Source organism: Elgaria multicarinata, chromosome 10 (genome assembly GCF_023053635.1).
Source record: "Elgaria multicarinata webbii isolate HBS135686 ecotype San Diego chromosome 10, rElgMul1.1.pri, whole genome shotgun sequence".
In the NCBI taxonomy this organism is placed as follows: domain Eukaryota; kingdom Metazoa; phylum Chordata; class Lepidosauria; order Squamata; family Anguidae; genus Elgaria; species Elgaria multicarinata.
This window is the reverse complement of record NC_086180.1, coordinates 30,779,588-30,803,953: the sequence shown is the minus strand read 5'-3', so window position 1 is coordinate 30,803,953 and position 24,366 is coordinate 30,779,588. Positions and strand designations below refer to the sequence as shown.

General features: G+C 41.7%; 1 protein-coding gene across 1 annotated transcript in view; it reads right to left on the bottom strand.

Moving 5' to 3' along the window:
* The window catches only part of ENPEP (glutamyl aminopeptidase), a 66,653-nt gene that overhangs the window by 4,249 nt on the left and 38,038 nt on the right, over positions 1-24,366 (bottom strand). Inside the window, exons 9-18 of the mRNA XM_063135874.1 lie at positions 20,878-20,943; positions 20,066-20,217; positions 18,567-18,646; positions 14,435-14,574; positions 13,167-13,222; positions 7,616-7,766; positions 6,143-6,216; positions 4,118-4,219; positions 3,794-3,964; positions 711-851 (exon numbers count right to left, since the gene is read on the bottom strand). Of these exons, the coding sequence (XP_062991944.1) occupies positions 711-851; positions 3,794-3,964; positions 4,118-4,219; positions 6,143-6,216; positions 7,616-7,766; positions 13,167-13,222; positions 14,435-14,574; positions 18,567-18,646; positions 20,066-20,217; positions 20,878-20,943 (1,133 nt within the window). The remainder of the gene's footprint in view (positions 1-710; positions 852-3,793; positions 3,965-4,117; positions 4,220-6,142; positions 6,217-7,615; positions 7,767-13,166; positions 13,223-14,434; positions 14,575-18,566; positions 18,647-20,065; positions 20,218-20,877; positions 20,944-24,366) is intronic.

The following is a 24,366-nucleotide window of genomic DNA, read 5'->3' as shown; positions in this document are numbered from 1 at the left end:
AACATGTGGTGCCACACTATGCGTGATTAGGCAGGAAAAAGTCATACAAATTCTAGAATCTGAATTGGCAGCACATGACCATTGGTGGGGGGGGGGGGGTGATTCAGTATGGCCTATTCATCAGGCCCTCAGAATCTGGTATGTGCTAACTCAGGCTCCCTTAGCTTTATTTGGCAGAAAGCAGGGAGACTGGTGGATCCAATGTCAGTAGGGCAGTGAATCTGTATCAGGTTTCAGTCAGAACCAGTCAGAACTCTAAAAGAGCTATCCAAGGTCAAGGCATGCAAAGCACCTTGGAGAGCTCCTTTAGAGTTCTGACTGGAACCTGGAGTGGATTTATCACTCCACTGAAGATGGAGCCACCAGCCTCCACTGGCAGAAAGCATCCCCTGAAGTTGCATTTTTCTCTTTAGCATGGAATAACTGAGACATTTCAAGAGATTCTGGACCACACCTCTTGAATCAGGCAACAAAGTGTCTTGGGAAGGTTCTGCATAAACACTGTTCCTATTATGCAAATAACCTTAGTTCTGATGTGCTTGTTTTCCTAAGAAAGGAGGGAGCAAAATGAAGCCGTCTTCTAGCTTAGATGGCATGTGGGTCTGGTGAAATGGAAGCGACTGCATTTCTAAATAACACTTTAAAAAAAGGAAAAAAAGAAATTGAATGGCTTTGGAAGGACAAACTGCACCAAGAGCCTGTACACTTACCTGCCGACTAAATATTCCCAGTTGATCCGTACCCAGTCCCAAGCCATCGTCTTGCCGTAGCTATTATAGGAAATATACCTCAAGACGGTAAACACGTCTTGACTTTTAATGAGTTTTGGATCATAGATGCAATCTAAAAACCTAGGAGCAATCAGATATGAAGCCATTGCACATATTGATTAGTATCTCATTAGGACTGTGTGGAAAATGAGCTGTAAACAGCATCTTGAAATATGCTTCTGTCAAGCCTAATTTGTAAGAAATAAGAAACCTCTCCCCACTCCACACCAAAGCCTATTTTTGTACCTTGTGATCACAAAACCAAAATCCTCAAGACATCAGTATGAAGGGGCATAATGGGCATGGTAAGTGGGAGGCATTGGACTAGGTGAACTTTGATGTTGCAGCATGGTATATTTATATATGGAATATTAAATAGCATTGGCCAAGCCACCTAGGCTTCCCTGTCAGCCTGTGTGACTTGAGTGTGTGTGATGTGGTATAGTGGGGCTAGAGTGTTGAACTGGGAGTTGGGAGACCTGGGTTCTATTCCCACTCGGCCATGGAAGCCCACTGGGTGACTTTGGGCCAGTCACAGACTCTCAGCACAACCTACGTCACAGGGTGGCTGTTTTGAGGATAAAATGGCGTGGAGGAGGATTATGTATGCCTCCTTGGGTTCCTTAAGGAAGAAAAAAGGGTGGGATATAAACGTAGTAAACTAAATACATACATACATATATAAATAAATAAATAAATAAATCATCCCCATTCAACTGCATATATCAGGAGAAAATGGGTAATGAACAGTCTGCTGTCTGGGTGCAAATTGTTGGTGGGCATGATGGGTGACAGTTAGGGATGTGCAAAGTGCATCTTCTCCAGCTCGAAATTCGAGCTGGAGCTCCGTAGAGGCATTTCTCCACCTCAGTTTCCAGAGCGGGTCCCTCTCTCCACTCAGTCAGATAGTTCAATGAAAAAACACTCTGTTTTCAGCTAACTGGTACATTCTTGTCAATGGGAATTAACAGAAATGCTCACAGCTCCCTCGGTTTTAAAGATAAACACATGAAAAGTGGCACTGTGACGGCTTTTAAAGAGGGCTGTCGGCATGCCAGTTTTGGAGCAGAACCCTGCATGCAGTGATTTATAGGGAAGTTTTAAAGTTGGAACTCAAATGTCCTCTCTCCGGCACCTCTTGTGCCTTGATCTGTATGGCAAGGGAGAGGAAAATGAAGCAGCGGGAAAGCACTTAGCACAATAACAAATAAGGAAATATATTAATAAATGCCACAACAGCAGCACACAGCTTGCCCAGCCTCAGAGAGGACAGGAGGCTTGCGGGATGAGGAGTAGGTGGCACTCCTCCCCCACTGTTGGTCAGGCACATTGGAGTGAGTCGAGTCAAGGCACAACAGCTTCCCCATGGGAGGCTACACGGAAGAAGGATGATGACAAAAACAACAACCCTTGCACTGATAGCCCAGACAGCTGAGAGGAGTAATAGTTTAACTGAAATAATACAGAGCCTGCCCAACTCAGGTGTGGAAGATCTCGTAGATCTCTCTCCCTCTCACCCTCCTTCTCTAAATCTCTTTGTGAACAAACACCCCCTAATATCACTTTGCACTGTGTGTTCAAAGATAAGAACTCTCTCTCTCTCTCTCTCTCTCTCTCTCTCTCTCTCTCTCTCTCTCTCTGACCGAAACTGAGAACTACAATGAGCATGGAAGCCAAGGGCAAATTGGCATTCCCTCCCCCAAAAACTGTGATTTGGAAGACTTAGAGACGGTAGTGCGCTGGTAACTTCAAGGCTCGACTTCTGCAATGTGCTGTACATAGGGCTACCTTTGTGCCTAGTCCGGAAAGTTCAACTAGTTCAAAATATGGCAGCCAGGTTGGTCACCAGTACACTTAGGGGTGACCATATTACACCAATTTTAAAATCACTTCACTGGCTGCCAATTAGTTTCTGGGCGAAGTATAAAGAGTTGGTTATTACCTTTAAAGCCCTACATGGTTTGGGTCCAGGTTACCTGTGAGATCTCCTTCTCCCATACAATCTGCCCTGCGCACTCAGGTCCTCTGGGAAGAATTTACTTCAGTCAGCAAAAACTGGGCTGACAACCATTACCCAGAGGACCTTCTCTTCTGCTGCTCCCAGACTGTGGAATGGCTTGCAGGAGATATTTGCCAACTTAACAGTCTTTCTGAATTTAAAAAAGCTATAAAAACTTTTTTATATAGTTTATATCTTTTCCGGCAGGCCTACCCAGTCGAATTTTAAGATGTCTGGCTGTTATTTTAATAATGTATTAGTTTTATATGTTTTTAATCAGTTTTACGTATTTCATAGCATTTTTGTATTTGATGTTGTCCCTGCCTCGATCCAGAGGGAGAGGTGGGTAAGAAATAAATAAATAAATTATTATTATTATTATTATTATTATTATTATTATTATTATTATTACTATTAGAGAACAGAACAGCGAGGGAGAGTACTGTGGCAATTCCTAATTGGTTAGCCACAGTTGTCAATATCAATTATCAAAAATACCTCACCCCATCACCCCATGTTCCTTATCGGGAGGTTTTCAATTAGACACACCACACACACAAACTGGTAGTCTAATTCTGGAGACATTAGAAGCTCTGATTGGGCATGTCTCCACTCTGAAATTATTTGATGGGATTAGAAGTAGCCAATCTCCACTCTGGAAGATCGAATGCTCCACGGATGTTCATGGTTACCAGATAATTCCAGGGCAGAGAGCACACCCTTAGTGACAGGGCCTTTTCAGTGGTGGCACTTCAATTATGGAACTCCCTTGCCAGAGAGGCTTGCCTAACTCTGTTTTTGACATCTTTTCAAGGCCATGTGAAAACCTGTATTTGCCCAAGCCTTATGTTTATTTTAATGCTGAATTAGAAAACAAACAAACCCTGCTAGGTGGAATTTGCTGTTGTTTTCTTAAAAAAATATGTCTATGTTTTTATATATTATACTTTGCTTTGAGAACCACAACTGAAAAGTAGCTAGCAACAAATTCTAATATAGGAAATAAATGATAGTTTAAACAAACCTGTTCAACAGGGTGATGTTTTTCACTGATGCCAGGCCATATAGCAACTTCTCCTTTTCTTGAGCTAATGTCTCAGTTTGGTACTTCTTAAACATATAATCCCAGGCTTGCTCATCACCAGAGTTCTGCATCCCATACCGGTACACTAAGAGGCGGAGATTTACATCTGGACTAGTGTTTAAGAACATGATATTATTAAAAGAAGATGTACAACCTTCAACCTTACTTTGCATATGTATGCCCTGTGTTTCTTTGAACTATGGGCATTTGACAGTTGGGTGGCATATAAATCAATCCATCAAATAAACAAATAAATAAATTCACCTTGTTCCATTTAGCCATTCATTAAATAAATGAGTTGCATTATTCAAAGCGTCTGGCTCATTCATGCTGCATGCAAAGTCTAGGACTTTCACACGAAGGAGACTGAGGAGAAAGGGAAGAAAATAAAGTCGGTTTCATTTGTCTGGAATAATGTAGAAGCCAGTGCAACTAGTTTTGCACAAGCAAGGCATGCATTTCCAAAATCACAGCAGTGTATTTGACATGGAAAATCACTTTTGAAAGTGAGGGGACTTCAAGAAGTATTTGTATGGTATGGCACAGGAATCTGCTGTTGAAAGGAGAAAAAAGCTCCAAATCGCAATGTTTTTGCATGTGTGAAAGGTTAATCTCTGGGAGCTTTTCCACGTGAGCCTGTTTTGATTTTGTCACAGAACTGAGATCCAAGCACTACACGAGAGACATTTCCTTTCCTGCTTTTCTGCTACATAACCTCTAGGTGGCACTGTGGTATAGCGGAATAGCACAAATACGCAAGAGGAAATCATTCTTTCTTCACTTTCACAATTAAATTCTGCATTTCCCCTGCTTTTTTAAAAAAAACTCTCCGAAAGTGCTGGTTAGACTAGGTTGACCATATGAAAAGGAGGACAGGGGTCCTGTGTCTTTAACAGTTGTATTGAAAAGGGAATTTCAGCAGGTGTCATTTGTATATATGAAGAATCTGGTGATATTTCCTCTTCATCACACCAGTTAAAGCTGCAGGTGCCCTGCCCTCTTTTAAATCTGGCCACTCTAGTATAGCTCCTGCAGCTTTAAGTGTTGTGATGAAAAGGGAATTTTACCAGGTTCTCCATATATTCAAATGGCACCTGCTGAAATTCCCTTATCTATGCAACTGTTAAAGATACAGGAGCTCTGTCCTCCTTTTCATATGGTCACCCTAGGTTAGACACAGAAGTGAAACTGGAAGGTCGTGACATTATCTAAAGACCCATGAATAGGATTCAAAAGTGCACAATATTCTTCATGTAGAAAAGCCATGGATCCTGGCCTTTGGCTATATATACATATACACAGTACTTAAAATATATTGGGTTGAATCTAACACTGTCATTTCGCTGAGTGAAGCAGTTTTGTCAGCAGAACGAGCAGTGGAGGGAGGGGTGGTTACATTTGGGGGTAGGGAACCTTTTTTTCCCAAGCAGGGGCCACATGCCTTTTGGGGAAATGTTATGTCCTCATGTCAGTGGCTGGTAAAGCCAGAGCTACCCACCCTCTCTCTCTCTCTCTCTCTCTCTCTCTCTTAACAATGAGAGACCTGGTTTGCACACCACAACCACCCACAACAACTTAATTTACCCACGAATCTTGTCATGTTGTTCCAGGCACTCATGCCATTTTTGTATGATGCCTGCAGGCCCATGGTTTGCTGTGGCTTGTCATGTCATGTGAACGCAGATGACAGGGGCTGTCCAAAAGTTAGACAACCCTCAAATAATGCATGGCTTGTTTTAGGGTAATTTGAGGGTTGTCTAATCCTCACACAAACCCTTCCACCTGAGTTTGCATGACACCACAAGTTGGGCACCTGTGGGTATCATGCAAAATTGCGCATATGGGCTGCCAATATGATGCAAGAGCCCCTGTGGCTAAATTAAACCATTGTATCATGTGAACCATGTCATAGTGTGGGTAGATAATAATTGAGAGAGGGGAGGGAGGGATGGTGCTATTTTTAACTTAAGGACACTCTCACCTCTTCTTCGCTCTCTCTCCCTCTTTCACACCCACCCACCCACCCAGCCAGTTGATTAGTATTAAAGAACTGATCAGCTGTTTAGCACTGATTGTTGGTTTAATGGTAATGGGTTTGGCTGCTTTTCTGTGCACAATTAAGATGTTTAAATCCCATCATTTTGCACAGGATTGCAACGTTTATCTGCAACATCCGTTCTTCAAACAGAGAACTTGAGAGTAATGGGAGACATAAGGCACACACGGAATAGAGAAAGATCTGACAAATGTGAGTGTTCAAGTCATACACAGCTGAAATAAATGCTTCACCTATTGATATGGTCTCCATCATTCTTCCATCCCAGTTGACTTGCTAGGGGTTTGACTAGGCTCTGAAAGTATTCCTGGAATGCAGACATAGTAGCAGTAATGATGGAGAAACTTCAGGTAATGAGGTTTTTGTTGATTTACTATTTTTTAAAAAAAATGAACAGCAAAGCAATGGTAACATTTCCAGATAAATTGCTTGTGAAGAAATCAGGCAACATGGGAAAATAACCTTGTTTATGGTATTTTTTTAGTGGCCCGATGCCACAAAATTTGCAGGCCCTGGTTTCAGTCCATTGAGCTCAGTTCCCAAGTAAGCTCATTGAAATGAATAGGATTGTGCGGGGGCAGAGCTCAGTGGGTTGAACCCCTTGTCTACACTGCAATTTGTAAAAACCTCTGCTCATGATAGTGACATAATACAGTAAGTAGAGTCAACAATGTAGGTAAAGTTGGGTAATTTTAGTTGGCAAACAGAGCTTGGGCAATTGCATTTAGTAGATCTTTGATAGGGGTAGAATTTCACTAGCATGGGTGTGCATGAGGCTTTAGCACAAGAAGCAGGCTATTCCTCTTCCCACTCTCATTGTTTCTGGCCAAACAGTCCCTACCACATACATCCCAACTTTACCCATTTTTTCCACAAAAGTCTGCATTCTGTTGTGTCAACAGAACTCGTTCCAGTGAAATGTTGTCTATGGCCATTCCTACACCTGCCTTTTCCCACGGGATCATCTCTGGATCATTCCTGTGCATTCAAAAGACATACAGGGGATCCCAAGACCAGCCAGGGACAATACCTCCATTTTCCTGGATAACCTTTAGGTGCAGAAAGGGCCTCTGTTGTCCGATCCTTGAGAACTACTGGTAATAATTATCTCTTGAGTTAGCGCTAAATAGGAAGTGCTCAAGAATTTGATTGGGGCTGTAAATCCACTCTAGATTCCAGTCAGAACCCAAAGCAGATTCACCACTCCACTGATATCAGAGCAACCAGCCTCCACTGCCTGAACCAGTCAGAAGCACTCTACACTGCAACATTTTGGCCATAGCTAGACCTAAGGTTTATCCCAGGATTGTCCTGGGGTCAAACCTATTCATCTAAGTGCCACACAGGGCATCCAGTGCTCAGGCAGGGATGAACCCGGGATGATCCTGGGAAAAACCTTAGGTCTAGCTACAGCCTTTGTTGCAGGCCTCACTTCTTGCTCATAATACAGATTTGAGAAATGCAATAATATATTTACCAGGAGCTTTCAGGAGCACTCTATACTGCAACATTATGTTGCAGGTCTCGCTTCTAGCTCATAATGCAGATATATTTACCAGGATCAGTATCTGCAAAATAGTTAGGCTTCCAGTATAGCTTTATTGCATTCAGTAAATGAAGGCCAGGGCTTCAGCCCTTTTCTTTTTATAATGGTATGCATTTCTTCTTCCTCTGCTCCTACATAAAACTTCAACTTGCAAACTTACCTGAAATTTGGGATAGAGTGTATCATCACCTTCAAGCATGTCCCCAATATAGGATATAGCCACTACGACTCTTTCCCATGGTATATAATCTTTCTCTTTTCCCAGATATCTTGTTAAGTTCAAGGCAAAAGAATAATTCAAAAGTCTAGCCCTGAGAAAGGGAAACACATGCAAAAAAAAAAAAAGTTCAAATGTTGCTTGATTCTATAGAATAATCGTCCAATAATCATTCAGTTTAGTGCTTATTATAGATACGACTGCATTCTTTCTCCTCCCCTCTCCCAGGTATAGTTGAATTAAGTTTAGCAGCCAAACCCTTGGGGCTACTGGACTGAAAAAAGGATGTGTAGGATCAAGCACAGGAGTTCATTTTCCATCGGCTGTCACAATCTGTGAAATCCTAAAGATGAGCTGCCGCTGTAGCATACAAAGTTGCTCTTATACAGCGGAAAAAAAACTGACAGGTTGACTGGGAAGCAATGCTAAAGATGAGTCATACATCTCCTAAAGGCCTTTGAACATCATAAAGCCTATAAAGCCAGCCTTGTCAGCATTATCCTTCATTCCTGACATAATTATCTAATGTAGTAACCAGTTCTATTGGGATGCAGGTAAATGACAGAATAGAAGGACCACCTTTGCCCATGCTTTAAAATGAGCTTCAGAGGTCCTGACCAGAAATTCATTGGTGAAATTCTCTTAAATTGGTGGGCATGAGAGACAGGTTCTTCTCCATGATGGTCCCACATCTGTGGAACTCCCTTCCAGTTGAAGTGCATATGGTCTCATCCATACAGGCTCTCTCTCTCTCTCTCTCTCTCTCTCTCTCTCTCTCTCTCTCTCTCATAATACCAACAGGCACTCTTGATATATGACATACGGAGCAAGTGTTTAAAGGAAATGAAAATGTGCCTGTTGCTGGTATGTGTGAAAACTGATATGTGCCTTCAGGAGAACGCAGAAAATAAAAAGACTTTGAACAAATTATGGGCATCTCCAGATGTGAAATAATGTACAAAGCTAAGAAATTGGGGAGAAAATGATACTTTTAGTAACTTACTTGTTACTAAAACTCCAGGAGCAATCTAGGTATATGTATTTTGAACAATTTATCTCTTAAATGCCACAAACAGGAAGTAAAGCAGACAGACTGTAACTAGCTTAATTCTACACTCATGTGGAGCATTCAGCTTGGAAATTTGCAGGCACTCATGAGAATTCAGATTGGGTTGTCTGGCTTTAAGATTAAATCAGGGCACATCAAACGTAAGAAATGGATCAGCGCTATGCCTGTTGGGGAACTTGTAATAATACTGTGATTGCCCTTAAAGCCTGGTTTGGACATATGCCCAGTTTCTTGAAAGATCAGACCAGCATATTGGGGGGGGGGGGGGGGGAGAGAGAATCTATCCAGCATGCAATATGTGGGAGGCAGTCATATTCAGTACATCCTATAACTTCCAAAACTCTATAACTAGCAAAGTCAGACATAGCTTCTGCAATAATTCATGGATGATTGCATTCAGAATTTCTTGCCCTTTGGGCATCACAGCACCCATGATTTTGGATGAGTTTATATGTTTATTAAATTTATATTCCACAATTTTTCCTCCTTAAGGAACCCAGGACAATGTATGTAATCCCCCTCCTCTCTATTTTATTCTCACAACGACCCTGTGAGGTAGGTTAGGCTAAGAGTCTGTGACTGGCCCAAAGTCATCCAGTGGGTTTCCATGGCCATGTGAGGACTAGAACCCGGATCTCCTGACTTCCAGTCCAACACTCTAGCCACTACACCACACTGGCTCTTCTGAGCACACTGAGTTCATCTCCTGCGACAATATGAATGTTTGAAGGGGCACATGTGTGTGCAGTGCTTCCAGAATTTGGAATGTGGTCAGCATGGAAACTAGAAGGAAAAGAGCAAGAAGGATTTGGAGTGATAAGGGGTGGTGCTCTCCTACCAACATCAATGGGATGTTCTTATCCCAGACAAACATAACTTATGGAAGGGAACCGGGAATGTAGTGGGAAATAGCCTTGTTGAAGGAAGATAAGAGTACTCCTGCTCACTCTGTTTATAGGTGGTGGGAAGAGAGATAAGGACAAATGCATGCTCCAGTATATAAACTCTGTAGAGTCTAGGGGGAAATTGTCTCACTTCTCAATAACTACATCACAAGGAATACTATGTTTTTACCCATTTTACTACTACTATTACACAGGTCCTTGCTATTCACCTACCCATGACATTTGCTCCTCCAGCTCTCAGCTAGGGGTGCTCAAAGTTATTTCCTATATGAAATAACTTAATCTGCACCTCTTGGATGGATATGAAAACTGAAACTTTACTGCCTACTGGATTTTATACTTCTCCAAGCCACAATGCAGTTCTCAGCAGTTCAAATGCACCAACAAGCATTTAAATATGTATTTTGAGAGTAAATACAGATCTAAAACCAGTATTATTTTAGAGGAACATATATTTTTTTGGATGGGAGGAGATTAATGTGGTAATGAAACAGAGTTTTGGGTAAAAAGGTGAATAGAAATAGAAAGATTTGTCCATCCTTCCCCAACTGGTGCCCTCCAGATGTTTTGAAGTTCAGCTCATCTCAGCCCCAGCAATATGGCTAATGTTCAAGAATGCTGAGAGCTATGGTCTGAAACATCTGGAGGGCACCAGGTTGGGGAAGGCAGATCTCTCTCTCTCTCTCTCTCAGCTCCTGAATATCTCTACTGTAGCCGTTCCCTATTTCAATTATATAAAATTATTTTTAAGCTGCCTTTAACATTAGAACCTTCTCAAGGTGGTCTGCAGGATAAAAAAAAACCAATGCAAAAATCTATTGATACAAATAGGCAATAGAGAAATATGCAATAAAATACTATAAAAACAAACAACACCCATAAAACCTGCTGCTCATGGACTATGGAGAGGCCAGTGAAAGCAGGTGGGTCTTCAGAGCTTTCCTGAAGACATGCAAAGAAGAGGCCTGATAAACTCCTGATGGAAGCTGATTCCAGAGGTGTGGGGCCACCACTGAAAAGTCTCTCACTTGTACTCACCAGCCTAATTTCCTTTGGCTGTGTGCAGCTCAGAAAGGCCTTTGTTGATGACCTGAGACTGTGGGCAAGCTGTACAGGAGAAGGCAGTCTTTCAGGTTACTTGTGACCAAGCCATTTAAGGCCTTATGCCTGGAACTCCTTCCCAGAAGTCCTATGCAATGGTAGGATAGTCTCTCATCTTTCAAATTGTTCCTTTAAAGACCATTCCTCCACCCCACCCCCAGAAGCTTTTAGTATAACCTCTTATCCTCTCAAGCTCAGATGAAATGAAGTCCAACCACATGTAACTGCATTTAGTCATATATTACCTTGGCTTTTGGAAATGCAAGTGAAAAGCCTTACCCTCTGAGGATCACGGCCAGGTCAGCCTATTTCTGTGCTGTAAAATTTCAGTGTTGTTTCTTTGAAAAATGCAGTCTGAGCAGCTCCAAGCAACCTGGGAGCAAGTCTATGACTTCATTTGGTGTCTGCAATTCCATGCCTAATGGATTTAGCAACTAGACTAAAAATGTCTTTACATTCCCTTAACTTTCTATGAAGAGCCTCCCCAGTTGTTGGCATTTATTCTCTTTGCACACAGTTACTTAGTTTTACTCCTAAAGAGTCCTTCAGCTTCATTCCATAGCAAAAGCAATTGCCTGCACTGGGGAATCATAGACAGGAAACTACTAAAACTGTTTTTATAATGCCATGTAATTTGATCTTGGGGTACTTCTGGATGGAAGGGTTTTTCCCCCTCTCAAGTGTCAGGAGTATTGATTCAATGTGCTTGATTTCCACAAGCCAACCTAGAAATTATGTGTGAATGGCTGCTAGACCAAACATCAGATGAGAGTTTAGCAAGATTAATGCATAGTGCCACAATCCAAGAGTCAGTCAGTCAGTCTCTCTCTCTCTCTCCCTCCCTCCCACATACACTCTCAAAGTACACATTTCTGAATATATTTCCCCATGAAACAAGGGAAATTATATGCACTTTTGTATGTCTTTTTGAGCCAAGAACGGGATTGCAAAAATTTGGGAAAGAGCAAAATCTATAGGATAACTGTGTTCCAAGCTGCACAGTAGTGAGAAGATGCAGATCAGATCAGTTCATTCTGACATTCACAAAGAATACATTTTTCAGTCATCCCTATGAGGAATCAGTATCTAGATTGTAGAATGAAGGATGGAATTATCCTAGATGTCACTTAGGAGCTGTGTTGTCCCCTTCCTTGAAGAAGCTTGTGGAAACTCACCATAAGAACTGGTGAGAGAGTAAGTAAATGATCCATTGCCTAGAGCAGGGATGGGAATGTTGTTTGGCCATGAGGGGCACCTGCAGTGCTGAACTGGGGACAGGGATAGCACTGGCATCTGGTTGGGGGGGTCATAGTTTGGTGATTTCTTGCTGGCTCAGCCCGTGGACACCAGTCCACGACTCTCTGCATTTGCCTGACTCGGCATGTGCATGGCTGCCCACTCCCTTGCCGAGTCACCATTTTGCATAAAAATGGTGGTTCAGCTATTTATAAAAGGCCATTTACCCAAATAGCGGCTGTAAAGTGACCATTTATGCAATATTACAGGTATAAATGGACCATTTAGGCCTGTAATGTTGTAAAAATGCCCCCTTAACAGCTGCTATTTGCATAAATAGCCCCTTATGAAAAAGGCTGAGCTGCCATTTGCATGCAAAAAGGCAGCTCAGTGAGGGAGTGGGTAGGGCACCCGCATACCACACAGTAAGCAGGGATGGGCAGCTGACAGGGCTCTGATGAGCAGCATGCGAGGCAAGCTACAGTCAGAACCATCCAGAACTCTAAAGGAGCTACCAAAGTGTTGAACCCATATTGGGGTTAGGGTTCAGAACCTTGGATAGATCCTTTAGAGTTATGGCTGCTTCTGACTGAAACAAAGAACGGATTCCCAGTCCCACCAAAATGTCGCATGCCCGCCCCTGCAAAGACATGCACAAAGAGGAGCAAAGAATGGGATTGCTGGATGAAAGGGAGGCTATTGGTGTTGTGAAAACAGCAATCCTGCCTACATTGGGATCTACTGAGCTGGGGAAGAGGAAATGCAGGGATGACTACCCACATCTGCCCTCTTCCCTAGCAGAATCAGGCCTCCTTTGCATGGGGGTGGTGTTGGGTGCACCTTGGGCACCTAGAGCAGGCTGCACAGGAAGCCTTCATGGACTGTGTGTGGTGCACGGGTTTCCTACCCTTAGCCTAGAGTGTGAAAGAGCTCCTTGGCAGATACAGCCTTATCCTGTGCATGTCTCTTCTGGAGTGTATTCCACCAAGTTCAGTGGGTTTTACTCCTAAGTAACTGTGCATAGTTTTGCAGCCTTAAGAGAGGAAGAACACAGGGGATTAACACAAAATTCCCATTTTTTTCTTCAGTTAAATATTATAATAACCACTAAATTTCAATATAACAACGTACAAAATGCTAACACATTTGTGTCTACACAAATCCATTTCATTATGAACATTACCTGGCCAATGCAAAAGCATCATCTAAAAAGCCGGCACGGTCAGTCAAATGGAAATTCTAGTGAGAGAAAAAGAAAGAAGCAGGGGATTATTTCTGCTGGGTGATCATCTACACATCCTATAAACCAGGCTCAAATTCAACTCTCAAGGGGTCCCACTTAGTCCTGGGCCGAATCCTGCCCCGTACTTTCAGGAATTTTCTCTCTCCCTGTGAAAGAGGCCTCTTTTGGCCTCTTTTGCAGTGAGGGGGGAAATTCAGAGATTTTTCTCCTTGAGGAGGGGGACAGGGTTTCTACATACCATTTTCCAGTGTAGCCAATTGCTGAGGGGCCTTCCTCCTATTTTTTAGGTGTTTTTTTTAAAAAAAACCACCTCCCTTCCCCCAGCATTTGGAGGAGCCCAGCAGTTCTTAGTGAATGCCCATTGAAGACCATGTGACCTCTCCCTCTCCAATAAGCATTCAGGTAGAACCCCTGAGCTCCTAAAATGCCAGGGACATTATAAAAAGAAAGAAAGAAAGAAAGAAAGAAAGAAAGAAAGAAAGAAAGAAAGAAAGAAAGAAAGAAGACTCTTCAACAACTGGCTACATTTAAAAAGGTGTGTGGAAACCCTGTCCCCCTCCCCAAGGAGAAAATTCTCTGAAATTCTCACCTCACCCAGCCTCTTTCATCTGAGTTTTTGTTTTTCCCCCCCATCTCCCACGAAACATCAAAAATGGAACGGTCAAAATTTTTGGCACAGCACTAGTTCCACTAGAGACCTTCCAGTTTGCTGAGAAGATGACCACACTCATTCCCCTGTCCCACCCTTTCCCCCCTTTCCAAAATCATCAATTGTTCAGTGGTTTCCCAGTGGTTCCCCAACTGCTGTGCCGTCTCCCCCTCCCCACATTCTCAAAGTTTTAAATACATCATCTAAGGATGAGTTATTGGCAGTAAGAACTTTAAGCTAAATTTTGCCATTATTTTTGGTGTTTTGGTGTGTCCCCCCCATCTTTTTTCCTTTGGCCCTGCCCACCAGTAGAACATGCCCCCTGAAAGCTTCTCCAAAATGGAATTCAGCCTTTGGGCTGAAAGAGATTCCACACAAGTGCCATAAACCAACCATCAGATTTTTATATTGTATTTCGTAATTGTGTTTTAACCTGTTGGGTGTTTTACTGTGGTTTTAATTTTTGTGAACCGCCCAGAGAGCTTCGGCTATTGGGCATTATAAAAATGTAATAAATAAATAAATAAAATAAAATCAGATTTAATTTCAGCAGACTGACCTCGTGGTTGTTCACCATAATGCCAGCTAAGTCATCCCAGGCTTGCACTTCGTAGTTGACACGATAAAAACCAACTTGATTCTTGTTTACTTTCAAGAAAGAATTGGGATCAGGATTGCTGGGCCGTGTAATAGTAATTCCTATGGTGGTAAAGAAACAGAAGTGAAGGGCTTATAAAGATGTGGCTTCATTGACAAGTGAGATAAGGTAGTTTCCAGCTATGACAAATGGTAGTCTGTGAGCTTCTTCAGATGAATATCACATGCTTGTTACTGGCCACTCACGGATCTTCATGAGTCATTTTGATGACACAGTGATCCTCCTGTGCATCTCCCGCTCTATTTCCCGGTTTTAGCATTGTAAATTAATCCGCAGAAAAGCTGATTTCTCTGAAATAAGACTGTTTCCTGCTGTGTACAGGGAAGTTGCACTATAAAATGCCCACTAGAGGGTGCTGTTCCCATTGATCTGTATGGGCCACAAGGTCTCTGCTCTCTTTCTCCATGTAATTTCAACTTGTTCCCAATGCAGAAGAAAGCAGGAAGCAAGCATGACGGTACATGATGGTAAGGAAAAGTGATTTCTATCTGAAGATGTACTTCCAACATCATGAGGTATGACAGACTGCAAGACACATTTCGTTGGCCATTTAGGAACATTTGCTGTCATCATCATAGCAGAACTATGCATGGTTGAGTTATTCATTTCCAGTGAAAGCACCTTGGATAGTTCCTTCAGAGTTCCGACTAGTTCTGACTGAAACCCGAAGTGGATTTGCCTCCCCACTAACATTGGAGCCACCAGCGTCCACTGTTTATTTCACGATAAGTATGTACAGCCCCAATTCAGAATGGTGCTCCAGGAGTGAGAGACTTAAACTTCATTTAAGTCCCATAATTCCACCCCACTCCATAGGGGAATCAGCATGTAATGATTTGATTTGCACTGTATTCAGGAAGTACTGGAACAAGAAGAAGGGGAAGTTTGAGGACGCAAGTAGCCTTGTCACGGATATCCATGTCCTGGGTCCAAGTGACGTAGAAATGGTTTCTGAAGCATTTTCTGTTTATATCCAGATTTTCATGAAATCGCTTTGCTCTGTCATTGGCATATGAAGCAAGAAAAGTGGAATGTACACTACCTAAAAAAATGTTCACGAACTCACCCATATTTTCCATGGCGGTTAAGCATTTTTAGCTAAACGTTATGGCTTAGCTTGTCATGTGAGCCATTCCCAACAATGGTGGCTTCATAACCACAGTTTAAATACGCTCACTAACCACTTGCTGCAAAAGGGTTAGCAGCCTAACCATAGTTTAGTGTGTTGTCTGAACAGGCCCATAGACTGGGCCTGGTAACATCCAGGGTTGATTACTCCAATGTGTTGTATGTGGTGCTACCCTTAAAGACTACCCAGAAATTTCAAATTGTTCATACTATAGCAGCCAGACTGTTGCATGGAATTGACCAGTTGGAATATATATGTTGCCAGTATTATAAAACCTTCATTGGCTTTTTAAGCAAAATTCAAGGGCTTGGAAGAAGTAGGTTATTTGAGGGACCACTGTCCAAGAACTTCATCAGATGACCTTTTCTGATTGCCCACACTTCAGAGTTTAATGATCTACACCAAGCAGGATATAACACATTTAAAATGGTATGAAAACGGTATACGTAATGTATCCTGGGCCTGAACAGTTGTCATAACCCTTATAAACCATTATAAGTAGTAGTGTAGATCATACCAGGTCGTGCCCAAGATACAGCTTTTAGGGGGTTGTGTAATACTTCCTTCAGGGGCACATGGTTGGCAGCAAGGTAGGGTGCAATGTTTAAACAGAAAAAGTCCTACAACTCCCAGAATCTCTTCTGGCTGAGGATTGCTGGGAGTTGTAAGACTTTTGCTTGTTTAAGCATGCAAAGGATTGTACCCTAAGTTATCTTTCAACAACCTCTCAGTAAGACAGTTTTAATGGATGCTGTATTGTTTTTTGTTGGTTAATTGTTTTCATTCCTGTTTTGTTTTCAGTAGCTTATTGTTTTACTTCTACCTTGCTTTTTTTTTAATTGCTTGTCTTTGCTGTCAGTTTTTATTGTTCTGTTGTTTGCTTTAATTAATGGCTTTATAACCTTTATAGTCAGGCACCTTAGAGGTTTTGTGGTGGGAAATTAAAATAAAATAATAATAAAATAATCCCAGCTGCCACTTGCTTAGTTTTAAATAGAAAAATTGCAGAAGTAAGAATTTAAGGTAAACTGAGAAACCAGGGCCAATTGGTTTGGGAATGTGTTTAGTTATTTAGTCTTTGCTACACTACTTTGGGAAGCCTTTAATGTGATAAAAGGATTTGTTAAAAACTGAAATGAACTTTACTGATTTAATAAAATTTAGTTTCATTGGGAATTTTCTCATGCACACTGGGTGTTAATTGGAAATGTTTATCACTTCATGATAGATGGTACAATGTTTTCATTAACATTCAGTATTTGTCTTCGCAGCTGCATGATAAATGCATTTACTGACTGGTCAATTTTACTGAATTAAATACGACTTACTCCCTAGACTTTACAGACTTGTGAAGTGTTAAAGGTCATATTCATAAGTCATCTTAAGAATTCTTTTACCTAATGTTTAGATGTTGTTAGCATGTTTACAGACAGTTTAATTCTAAAAAGGAGACAACAAAATATAAATGTCACTTGTGAAAGATGCAATAAGTGGCTATTTCTGTCTATAGCCAGAATGATTTACAGGGGGATTACATAAGAAAATAATAATCATACTCATTAGGCCATTAGTGAACTTTAACATAAAGTGGATTAACTGAAGCTAAATGTAACTGTTCACTTGCAACTTGACCCAAGACATTTGTTTTTCAAATTTTGAAGTGCTGGGATAACTTCATTGTTTCTGACCTTGTGTTGACAAAGTGTTTGGTATAAAACCCATCCTAAATCCTCATATGCATATGTGGCATGTATTAGATCAGATATAAAATGTAGCTAATAGAGGGCACCAAGTAGATGGATGGTAAAGAAGGTATGGATTTTGACTATAGCGGGTTTACTAGAAATATCTTAAATTAAGTTTTTTTTCTGTTGCTGTCATGGACTTAGCAACAGTGTCAACAGCACTTCACTCCTGTTGTTATAACACTTCTATTCTACTAGGTGAATGCCTCATAAGTGTTTGGTTTTATGGTGACACATTTGAACAATCGCCTGGCTACAGAGTAACCCCTGGTTTAGTGCTTATCATTTGTTCAGTTAGGGCAACCTTGTTGGTAGAATGGCTTTGAGCAGTTTTCTGCATGGTGGAATGGTTTTAAGATTCCTGCACCATTCTCCCTGCTCATAATAATATTGTCAGTATTAACATTATTTCTTATTATTGTTGTTTTGAACTTGTTGTGGAAGCACCTTGGATAACTCCTTCAGAAGCACCTTGGATAGCTACTTTGGAGTTCTGACTGAAACTTGGAGTCAATTCACCACCCCACTGAAATCAGAACCACCAGCCTCCACTGGTTTATTCCACTGTCAAACTGCTGTCATTATTATGAAGATTATCCTAATGTTTAGTCAAAATCTGCTTCCCTGCAACCTCCAATCGTTGGTCTTAGTCTTGCCCTCAGGAGCAACAGATCTCTAGATCCATTCTCAGCAAGACAGCCTATCAGATATTTGAGGCAGACCACTATCATATCTCTCCTTAATCCTCTCTTTTCCATGCTGACTATACCCAGTTCTTTCAGCTGTTCCTCAAAAGATGGTTCCAGACTCCTCACCATCTTGGTCACTTCTCTCTGGGCACAGTCCAGTCTGCCAATGCCCTTCTTAAAATGTGGTGCCCAGAAGTGGACACAGTACTCCAAACGGCTTCATTTGTGCTCTGAAAACAATTGGGGGGGGAGGGGCACCAGTCCTTTCTGTTTTCCTCCAAATGACAACACTGCCCTTCAAAGCATGTCTCCTTCAAAGGAAAAACACACTGAGTTCACTGGGGCCCTTACTTGTAACAAGGAGGCTAAGCTCAGGAGGGCTAATATTTTCCTAGATGTTCACCATTTTCTTGCATATTGCATAGATAGGCACATTGCATAGATAGCCACTGCCAGTGATTTAAGATTACCTGCTAATTCTGATCTGTTGTAGAATATAGCATTGCTTATATTCCCTTCATACCATTTCACTGGAATATTCCATGTGTAACTGAAAACATGGTAAAGAAAGAGGTTTTAAACACATACACTCACACGTATATTTTAAAACAACACTTATGAAACATGTAGTAGCAATGGCCCCTGCCCCTGCTGGATTAAATAAGAATAATTCATTAGCTCTGGCATGTTGACTCCAGCACTGCCTGAGTGGCAGCATATTTACATAGATGCAACATCACCACTGAAGCATATTTGGGACCATTTTCCACACAGGGCACTTATCTGTGCTTCCTGGTGTCCCACAGTTTGTCCATGGCACCAACGTGTTTCGCCTCAGGCCTTGCTTTTCAAAAGGAAAGGCTGCCTCCCTCTCAACTACCACCTAAACCAGGGATGTTGAACCTCTTTCTGAGGGCCGAGTTTGTTTTTGAGCAAGATCTCAGGAATCATATTTCAGAGGCCAAAGCCAAAGGGGTAGCACCAAAATACTAAAATACCAGCTTATTGTTGCTTAAAGCTCTAATTACCAATAATTAAGCCTTAGGAGATGCATTTCCACCTTTAGAATGGGGAAGAATTCACATAAAAGTGGGGAAGCCACAAAACCATAGGCAGCCTGAGGACTGAGGCAGAAATGGGAACCATCTGATGACCTGGGAAGGGAAGGGACAACTGGGGCACCTTATAGGACTTGATTTAGATCCTGATCCTGAGGTTCAGCACCCCTGACCTAAAGTCTGAGCATAGCTCTCTACAACTGGGGGCTGAACAAGCTGAATTCAGCTCACCTACTAGGCATGGTAGCCTAGCGGGGGCTCTGCTTTTGCTGCCTATCTTGAATTGCAAAAAGAGGGCAGTTGTCAAGGTCCTGACAGGCCCTGAGACATGGCTGGTCATTCATGATCCATTAATAAGTTGTGCAGATTTGTCTCACTAGCTCTGGAGAAAAATGACACAGCTCAGTGGCAGAGCACCTGCTTTGGTATGCAGAAGGTCTCAGGTTCAATCCCTGGCATTTCTCTGTAGGGCTAGGAAGGAATCCTGCCTGAAACCCAGGAGAGCCACTGCCAGTCAGTGTCGACAGTACTGGGCTAGTGGTCGGACTTGTGTTCCTTCCTTCGATTCCACTTGCTACATTGTACACAATCTTCAAACAGGGATGTTAGTTATTGTGATTATGTAAAGCAGGGCCATGGGAACCTATGGTCCTCCAGGTGTTGTTGGATTCTAACTCCCATCATCCCCAGTTAGCATGGCCAATGGCCTGTGATGATGGGACTTGTTGACCAACAACTTCTAGAGAGGGCAGATGTTCCCTATTACTGATGTAAGAATTGAAAGAAATATTTTTATACTGTTAAACTTCTGAATAAAGATCATGCAGTGGAGCCATTTGGGGAAGCAAAACACCTCAGCCTAGACCTTGGCCAACATGGCAGCAGCATAGTCAACTAATGGAGAACTGTACCTGAATGCAGAAGGTGGCTGGGAAGGGTCTGCTTTATGATCAAGAAGAAAACGCTTCTGTGTGATTGCTTGGTTCAAATCCATATTCAGCACTGGGTAGCCCATCTGCCTAGTCCAGGTGTCCATGACTTCTTTGACTGGTTGACCACTTGCCTAAGAATAATAGTGGAGGGTCATGTTGAGAAAGCCAAAGCAGACTGAAGAAGGCTATAAGTTCTGCTCAGGAGGTGAGGACCTACAGAGAGAACAGTTTCCTTTCATAAATGCTGGCTCTAGAAACCATATGGCACAGCTGGTCCAAATAATATATTTACCATATATCAAAAATAAAGCAAAGGCCAACTTTGTGTTATATATTGCTTCATGGCCCAAGGGGGAATAGAACCCAGGCCTTCTGAGTCCCAGTGCAATACTCTAACTACTACACTACACTGGCTCTTGATTGGTGACAGCATAGCCAACTACTCAAAGAACTACAGTTACAGGTAAGCAACCAGTTTTTTTCTCTATGCAGGATACATTATGGATAAACTATACTATATGTGTCTGTAAAAAAATGATTCTTTTGCAATTTCTTTTTATTATAGCTTATTTTTCATCATCTTGCCTGGAGAATTTTCTTATACAAAACTATGGAATAGTGGGATTTTATGTGATCCATAAGTGGTACATTTCAGAAGGATGGAGAAGTTATTTGTAAGATTACTTTTCTAACCAAATGAAGAAGAGAGAAGGTGGGGGCTCAGAGACTCTTCCAAAAAAAGAACTGACTTTTCATTTCATGTGAACAACCTACATTTTTACACAAAGTACCTGTTCCAGTGCTGCCCAGAAATCATCTGTTTTTGCATTTTTGAAGTGATGGTCTTGTAAATATTTCTGTTGGAGAAAATTGAGACAGTTGCTAAATATGAATACTGTCACCTATCACAACAGCCTTCATGGTCTAATATTAGAAGATCTTAACGATGCAGTAACCACTCCCCTGATGGTGTGGATCAACAGCTGAAGCATCACAGTCTGAATTTGTTTCCAATATTTTCTGGCACAATTCAAGGTGCTAATGTTGGCTTATGAAGTCCTAAGTAACCCTCTTGAATGACCCTCTTGATTATGCCACTCATGCACCAAAACCCATAAAATACTGGGAGCTGCAGTGACAACATGGTATAATGTCTTCAGACAGTGTCCTGGTGTAACCACTGATATAACCCACTTATACTCTGGTGCAGTACATTTTATGACTATGAACACAAGAAGAGCCATGCTGGATCAGACCAAGGTCTAACTAGTCCAGCATTCTGTTCACATAGAATCTCCTTGTTCTCCTTTAGTTCCATTGTCATCCAATGGTCCAACTGCCTCCCTACCTGGTTTCCTACTTCTGATATACTTAAAGAATTCTTTATTGTTGGCCTTGATGTTGTTAGGGATGTGGTCCTCAAAAATGTTGTTGTTGTTGTTGTTGTTGTTGTTTGGTATCTGTTATTGTCTGCTTGCATCACCTTTATGGAAGTTTGTGTTCCTTTTTGTTCTCCTCATACGGGCAAGACTTCCATTTTCTGAAGGAAGCCCTCTTTTCTCTAATAGCCTCATTGACCTTGCTCATTAACCATGCTGGTGACCTCTTGGACTTGGTGCTACCTTTCCTAACCTGTGGTATACATTCCAGCTGAGCTTCTACTATTGTGGTTTTAGTTACCTCCAAGGATTTTGAAGGAATATAACCTTCTCAACCCCTCCTTTCAACTTCCTTTTTATCAGTTCTCTCATTTTAGAGAGGTTTCCTCTTTTGAAGTCAAATGTGACTATGTTGGGCTTTCTTGGGAATTTTCCACTTAAAAATATGTGTTAAATCTGAAAGCACTGTCATCACTGTTTCCAACTGGTTTGACAACACACACACATCGTGGGTGGCACCATTTAGGATTACATCCAGGGTTGCCTCCCTCTGGTTGGTTCTGTGGCTAACTGTTCTAGGGTACAGTCATTTAACCTCTTTGTTGTGACTACAACATGCATTTATTCAATCATTGTGAGGTAATTTGAAGTCATCCTTTCTTACAACAGTTCCTCATTTAGATGCCTCCATGATTTCATTTTCCATCTCAAGACCATCCTGAGCATTCTGGTTTGAGAGACAATATCCTGTTTCTAGTATTAAATTACTTTTGGTGCTGTCAACCACAGTTCTTCTCTGGAGTTTTTCTTTTTAGGTTTTCTAATCTGCTTCACACTGTGCCCTCTTTGACATATACAGCAATACCAGTACATCCTTCCCTGTCCTTCCTAGAGAGTTTATATCCAGGACTAGATTTTAACCTGCATATAAGTAATAAGTAAATATACAAACCATGACAGCCAAATCAAATAATAGTACTCAAGATCAGATTCTCAAAAGAACTGAGGTTCTTACTTTAAAGTTACAATACTATCCAGGAAGTCCCAGTGGATGCCATGGGATGTACTTCTGGGTAAACATGAATAGCCACATGGGTGCTCTGTATAATGCATAATGCATTTACTAGGAAGTATGTTCCCATGAACAAAATGGTACTTATGAATATACATGTATAGGATCTGGGTGTAGAATGATGAGCTTCCAAAATCACCAGCTGTAAAATGCTGAGCATCCAGCAAAACCACTAATTCATAGAATCATAGAATAGCAGAGTTGGAAGGGGCCTACAAGGCCATCGAGTCCAACCCCCTGCTCAATGCAGGAATCCACCCAAAAGCATACCTGACAGATGGTTTTATAGAAAACCATGGTCAGAATGGTTTATAGAAAAGTTTTACAAGATGAATAAAAGGGATCTGAACCTTAAAATAAAATCTGCTCCTGTTTTAGTTACAAATGTAACTCTCATTGACCTTAATTATTTTCCCCAATTAAAAGCTATTTATGTAAGGAAGCAGACTGTTCTCATTATACTCTGGTCCGCCTTATATTCCCATTATTCAAGAACGCTTCTTAAAATAACTCTCATCCATTTAACAAGACAGGACTTTATAATAGTGGTACACCATATTGGCTTCTGCAAACAAAAAAAGAACACAGTTACACGCTCCTCTCCAAGCTCTCCAGCCCTAATGCACTGCCCAATAAATGTGTCAGGTGGGAAAATGCTGACTCCGAATGTCACGGCTGGATAAAGAATAGATCTGTCCTTTCAAAGTGTTGAAATTTGCTTTCAGGGACCAAAGATTGGATCCTGCAGACATGCCAGACTGGAGTGTGGATTCCCCACCACACACACACTGGGCTGTATTGTCAGGGAACAGCTGTATTTCTGCTGAATTGTGTCTCCCCACTTCCCCTTGAGGTTTTGTTTTTAATTGAGATAGATTCCCTCCCCCCCTGTCAAACTTACACCTAAGGTCAGCTTTAAAGCAAAACAGGTGAGTTTGATAAGGAAGATGAGTAGAAACTACTTCATGAGGAGATACGTTCTTTTTGGCTATAATTTAATGCCTGGTTTTCTGGGAAATGGAGAGGCTGAATTCAGACAGATATTTAACACATGGTTACTTTTACCTCAGTGTGCAATGTAATGAGGCACTTGGCCATATTGTCTTGTCAAGTAGTGAAAGGCATTCTATCCCCTATCCCGGTTTCGCAAAATTCTTATCATCACATGATAGAATGGATAATGTGGTTAGCAAATTTGCCAAATGTTTACATAAAGCCATGCTAATTTACCACTTGGTAAAACAGTTATCACGACTGAAGGATATAAACTAGAAAGGGCACAGATGCCTGAATGATAGCTATTTGTATCCCAGGCTCCCTTTACACTTCCTTGAGCTGATTTGGTTGGTACTGACGCTGCAGTTTCTCTCACATTACTCCTAGGAATGTACAAAAAAAGCTCCTCACATGGTTGGCCTTCCTGGCAAGGAATTCAACTCCATGGAGAACATTTTTTTATTCAATTCTTCCTAAAAACAATGTGGAAGTAACAGTGACAGCAACTTGTGTGTGGGGAGAGAGAGAGAGAGAGAGAGAGAGAGAGAGAGAGAGAGAGAGAGAGAGAATGAGTTAATGCAGGGCTGACTGTACTGTTAGGCAGAATGAGGCAGCCACCTCAGGTGACAGGTGTTGAGGGCAGGGCAGGGCAGGGCAGCTCCTCATGAGGAAGATATCCCATCAACAAACTCTCTCTCTCTCTCTCTCTCTCTCTCTCTCTCTCTCTCTCTCTCTCTCTCTCTCTCTCTCCATTTCTACAGCTGCATTTTCCCCAGGATTGTCCCAGGATCATCCCTGTACATCCAAATGACACACAGGGAATCCCAGGAGCA